This window comes from Atractosteus spatula, chromosome 12 (assembly GCF_055471065.1).
Source record: "Atractosteus spatula isolate fAtrSpa1 chromosome 12, fAtrSpa1.hap1, whole genome shotgun sequence".
In the NCBI taxonomy this organism is placed as follows: domain Eukaryota; kingdom Metazoa; phylum Chordata; class Actinopteri; order Semionotiformes; family Lepisosteidae; genus Atractosteus; species Atractosteus spatula.
The window spans coordinates 44672936-44678971 of record NC_142717.1 but is presented as its reverse complement, the minus strand read 5'-3'; the positions used below and the strand labels follow the sequence as shown (position 1 = coordinate 44678971).

At 37.9% G+C, this 6036-nt stretch overlaps 1 protein-coding gene across 2 annotated transcripts in view; it reads left to right on the top strand.

Moving 5' to 3' along the window:
- Positions 1–5010: 5010 nt before the first annotated feature.
- Positions 5011–6036, top strand: part of agmo (alkylglycerol monooxygenase) — a 61236-nt gene continuing 60210 nt past the window's right edge. The window contains exon 1 of one of the 2 annotated variants that reach the window (XM_088929143.1): positions 5011–5224. In XM_088929143.1, the coding sequence (XP_088785269.1) occupies positions 5102–5224 (123 nt within the window). In that variant the 5' untranslated portion in view covers positions 5011–5101. The remainder of the gene's footprint in view (positions 5225–6036) is intronic. The other variant, XM_088929144.1, reaches the window with a different exon arrangement.

Here is a 6036-nt window from a genome sequence, read left to right as displayed (position 1 = left end):
TAAATGATTTGTTGTCTAGCATTCAGTAAAGGGCAGCACCACATAAATTTCATATGTTTTCTGCCAGTCCTGTGTGTGGTTCCAAATATCACAAGTGGGTTAGTGTAGTACAGCACATACACTACACAAACACTCATAGTGTCAGAGTAAAATATAAACATATCCTCATGGGCTTACAGAATGCATGGCAACATAATAAAAATTGATTTAAGCAATAAAAGTTTCTAGAAGCATGAGGTGAGATTATAGCTAACATTTTTTTGTTGAAAATACAAATCATTAGTGATTAACAACTGAATTAACACAATTTCATTAAGGAGATAAAAAAAACCCCATTAATCTCATTTTCTTCAACACAGGGCTATAACTTGAGTTTGATAGAATGAAACATTTAATTATTCAGTGAAATTGCAAAGAAATTGAAAGTTTATCACTGGAGAAATATGTGTGGTATAATAAAGGCCTATTTCAAAAACAAAAGGTGTTGAAACTGAAATCAGAAAATGGTGAAAGGCATCAAGAGCAGGGTCCAGAAGCATTCTGTAGTTGGGCTGGGAGAATTCTTCACAAAACCGGGTGGACCCTCTGTACCACATTGTTATGAATAACGAACTGGGAGATCCAGAAATTAGTGTATTTGAAAAAAAACGTGAGAAATTATTTGAATAATAGAGATTAAAGGGCGTAGCCCTCACCAAAAACAGTCTTGAGAAAGTGCCTTTAGACAAGCTGTTTTGTAAAACAATATTCTGATAGACCCCAAGATTTTCTTTGGCATTCTTCAGTCCAGGCAAAGCAGGGCAGAATAGTTCGGTTTTACTTCAGAATTGTTTAGAGAAGATTTCTCAAAGGCAGGCAAACATAAAAACAAGAGTTTATTCACTCACAGACTGATCCGATCTACCGTGAGATCGGATCTGTGGTAGATCCATTCCAGCAGGACAACTCGGAACGCACAGCAGAAAGCAACACTGACTTTTGGAAGAAATGCAAAAAAAAACCAAAAACTGTTCTTTACCAGCCAGCGAAATCACTGGCCTTGAATCTAAATGACATACCATGGACAGGCAAAAGGAAATCAGTAGCAAGTCATTATCTCCGCTTCTGGGATTTGCATAAAGGAAAAATGCCAAAAAAAATGTTCCAACGTTGAAGAAAGTACAGCTATCGAATGCGCCCAATAAGTTGAAAAAGGAGGAGATGAATTTGAACGTGTTAGAACTATTTTTGTCCTAACTACAGTATACAGTTATTATTATTCTTCCCCTTCCAATGATGTCAATTTTTTTAACTACAAATTAGTTATGCACATTTTTACAGAAAATATTTTGATCTAAACTGGAATAAGAAAAACTAAAATACGTTGGGTGTGTAAGTATTTGTCACTCCGAGTCTATACTGGACGGAAGCACCTTTAGTAGCAATTATACTGTAGCTGTAAACCTTTTTAGATACAAATCCCTGCTAGCTCTGCACACCAAGATGGTGCAGTCGTTGCCCACTGTCCTTCAAGAACTTGCTCAAGCTCTGACGCTTTGGGTGGGGATTGTTTCTGTCCAACAGTTTTCAAGTCCTCCTACAGACTGTATTTGGGATTCATGTCATGGTTGTGACTGGGGCTCTCAAGGACATTGTTTTCTTGTTAAGCCATTCCAGTCTGCTTCGATAACATCCTGCAGAAAAGTCCATTTCTCTCCCAATTTTAGGTCTTAAGCAGGGTTAAGCAGGGTTTGAAGATACACTTCCCACTTCTTGATGTTCTCTACATGAGTGAGGGACCTTACAGGGACAGTTGTATTTATTCAGAAATCAAGTAAACCACAGAGGCTCTATTGCACACAGCCAAAGGCCACTCAACAAATCGCGTGACTTGTCAAAGCAATTCCCTGCACCTGAACTAATTTCCGTTTACTGTGGCAAAGGGGGTGATTATTTATGTAATCAACATACAGGATTTTAGTTTTTGATTCTCAGTGTTTTTCTGACATTTAACTTTCTTTCACCATAAATGTGTTCAGTCTGAGCATTCAGGTTTTGATTAAGAAGGTTCACATTTATAAAAATGTGTATACATCACTTGTAATTTAACAAAATTGGACATAATCAGAATGGCTTTGAATACTTTTCCAAAGTACTGTATATTATATGGAGGTTCTTAACTGGCGCTAGAGAGGGATAATGGCAGACAAGGCAATCCCACCCAGCTGTTTCAAATCACAATCATTACTGACTTTTGCTATACTGTATATATAATACTTGCACACACCTGTTATTGCATTTTTATTACACTCCATCTATGCACAGACCATGTGTGAAACAACATGCAGGAAAGTGAAAACAAGGCAGAACAAACAAGAAATAATTTGCTGTTTATCTCTGGGTTCTTACAAAGCCTGAAGACACACAGCACTTTTTCTCTGCACCTCTCTGAAGTTCATAAGAAGCACACTGTGGTCACTCAGCATGCTCCTGTATCTGGAGACGCCATATGTCCTCACGATCCCCTTGTCCACTGCGGCTACCAACCCCAGGACCTTATTCCCATGTTTCTGTCTCTTCTTCTAACATTCCACCTTATTAGTCTATACTGGAGCTGTTTTTTCTTAATCTGGCTTCCAGTCCCGTTTCTTCTGCTTTTCCTACTTCCTCTTGTTTATGTCAGTATCCTGTCCAGACTACTCAGGCCTAAGAATTTCAAGCCATGTGCCCTCTTTTAATGCCCGCCTTCCCTTTTTAGTGTAAAGTCTGTATTTCCATATCTCACCCGAAGCTTCCTTTTGTCTCTAATTTTGCATGGGTAGCTTTGGGGGTTCACTTGTTTGTTCTGGGGTTCGAGCAGCCCTGAGTTCCTCCCTCTCGGCCCCTGCTGGTCTCGACGCTGTCCCCTCGGCCCTGGGTCTGTCTGGCTCTGGCGTCCTACCTCTGTTCGAATCACCAGGCGTCCCACGGGCTTCAATGTCTTCTCATCACCATAATGTCTGGATTTCCATACTTTGCAAATCTGCTCCATCCATCTCTGTTTCTGCATTGGTGATTTTGGGGTTCACCTATTTCTTTTGGGGGGACAGGTTCCTGGCCACAGGACGAGGAGGCTTAACACCTAAACCAAACGGGTTAAGCCAAAACCTATTATACTTAAATACTCAATAAACATTCAGAAGACGTCCGATTCTTGGATGTTGTTATTCCTCGTGAACTAAGGGATTGTGATTTTTTCTATTGTTCTTGTATGTGATGTACTGATGAACTTCTGACATCTAGTTGGGTGAAGTTTAAGAATATTTTCTGTATGTATTTATGAAGCTTATTATATTAATACAAACCTTCAACCTCTTTGTTTTGGTTACCTCGGGACAAATGATTTCAAACATGTTACTTTTCATCTTGGGTGAACCCTCTACCTTGTTCCATTAGGGAAACCCTTTCCTTTTGCAGGAAAAGGCAATATTGTTATAATTACACAGTAAGCCAAAAACAACACACCGTACTAAATACTTTTCCACGCTATATTTGAATGCTTACTAAGCCTTTATTAAAGAAAACGTTTTGTTTTCACTTCATGAACAACTGTGGTTGTTAAAACAGTATACAGTTTTCTGAAAATCCCAAAGGAAGGGTAGTGTACAGTATGTAGCATCTGGTGGTAAAAGAAGGTAAAAGTTAAAGCTTTACTATACAGTATATCAAAATTACTTTCTTTTAAACAAAAAGCGAATACCTTTGTTGTTTCATTGCAACAGGTCACCATGTGTAAGAAAGAAAAAATGCTAAAAAATGAAAGACCATTTAACAATCTGTGCAGATACAAAGTTAAAAAGTTTAAAGAGGAAGAAAAACCTTTTCATTGCCCTCAGAATGCCTGTATTGAGTTTCTCACAGTTTTCGCAGACGGTTTGGTAAGTTTCCAAGTACTGGTCTTGCCTTTCGTCTGGTGAGGGGGAAAATGCCATCTGTGAAAAATCCAAGACTGTTTTATGTATATCTAGCTAATTAGGCATAGGCTGTAACTGCTGAATCCAATTCAAGTTATAACACACAGTAGACGACAGCCATTAGCAACCTTTAGGAAAAAATGAAATCTTCAGATACACTTTGAGATTTATGCGTAACATCCCTAATCCAATTAATCTGTAGTTAACTTGCATGTTTATGTCTAAATCCAATACAGAAATCTAGAAATCAAGCTTCTGTAGGGGATCTGGACATTTTTCTATAAAAATCTTTAAGTTGCTTATTTAGCACGAAACCCGACAGAGGTTATTGTTACATTAAGTCTGGAAAAAGTAAAAATGCATTTGTGTAGACTGTTGCTGGTTAGAGGCGTTGATATCGATTGTACCCACCTGAATGTAGACTTTAAAAAAAAAATAACCAGAAACTGGCATTGTCCAGTCAAATGGCAGAAAGCCAGATGCCATGGTGAGTGATACCTGCCTCGCCATTTTAGATCCCTTATGTGGTGGCTGCAACCCTATTCTCCAGCAGTTCTGAGGAAGTGATCCAACCGCGTTTACAATGAAAGGTGAACCTTTATGCCTGCACCTGTACATCTGCCATTACGTTTTAACATGTCCTAGCCTAATGACAACTGCACCAAATTACACTTTTATTACAGTACAGTAATATACATATACAGTACAGCTTGAACTCACATTTTAATCTCTTATATAACGGGGCAGGAATACACATTTCTACGACATCTCGGAATTAATGAACGTAATGATTTTTTAAAGTGAAAAAAATAGTTATGCTACTTTTTTTCTGTGAACATTTTTTTAACCACTCGTATCCAGTATTTTGCCCTTTTTTTTTTTTTGACGGGACACTGTTGAATCAAAGGTATTAAAATGAGTAAATCTCATCAGGAAAAAAATGTACTGTGAGGCCACCTCCTATACTGTAGGTGCGACCTGTGAAACACAGTGAACTGCTTTGTCACGTGATAACTACCTGTCCCCTGGATCTGATCTGATTACTCGGCGCACTTTGGTCTAGTGGAGTGCACTTTCATCTATGGACTATAGCTACTGTAGGTCCACTGAGTGTTGAAGCGCTTGAGGTTACCCCAGCAATAGTTAAGAGGCATATTTATACCGCAACAATGGCACTCTTTGAAAAGCCCGTAGTGTCGGTCTCTCAGGGTATTCGTATGATGTTTTATCTTATGACACCGAATGAAACGTCTTTCGCGCAGAATGACGAGGTTCCGGAATATGTCAAGCAGGTGAGCCCTATTCATAATTCATAACGCGATTTTCAGATCTTGCCAAGTCTCCACGACTCAAAAGTCCGTTTCAACGGAAGAGCAGAAAACCGACCCCGTGCCTTCTGTAATTGTGTGCTATTGGTTTGATTGGTCAGGTTTACTTTAACAGTACTTACACTCCAAAAGTAACTGATTGCGGGATGCCTCTGCATCTGTTTGATTTCATATTGTACAGCTAACAGTGGTCCAATAAGTGGTCAAGGTACAGTACGAGGAAGAAAACATGTATTTCCTCTTTTGACAACAGCTACCGTATTTATCATATTATGTGTGTACATTTTATTACAACGCTATCGGTAATTATTGACGTCAACCTTTTTATACATAATACACACCAACTAATGGTTTTGTTTCATAATCTACTTTGATTGTTCTTTTTTACATATGTGTTTAATTTTTTATGTGGCATGACGTGAACGTCACTATAAAATACTCCAGTAGTTTTATTACATTGTTGGAAAAAAGTAATGTGCTAATTAGTACGTGTTGTGAAAGGCAAATTATGTTAGCAATTATTTAGTTGTTAAAAAAAGTTGAATAGATTTTAGGGATTTGTAATAAAATCCATATTTGATTGTGTTTGAAGTGAATAAATCCGCAGGTCTTTAATGTTTTATGGATTATACAAAGCAGTCTAAAAAATAAAAAGTTTAAACATTCTGTAAGTACTGTATATATTAAGACACGGTCATCTTCTCTGAAGGTGAAGAACATTACTTAAAAATAATAATTAATCTTAATTATTAGAACACAGCTAACTAAACGTGCAC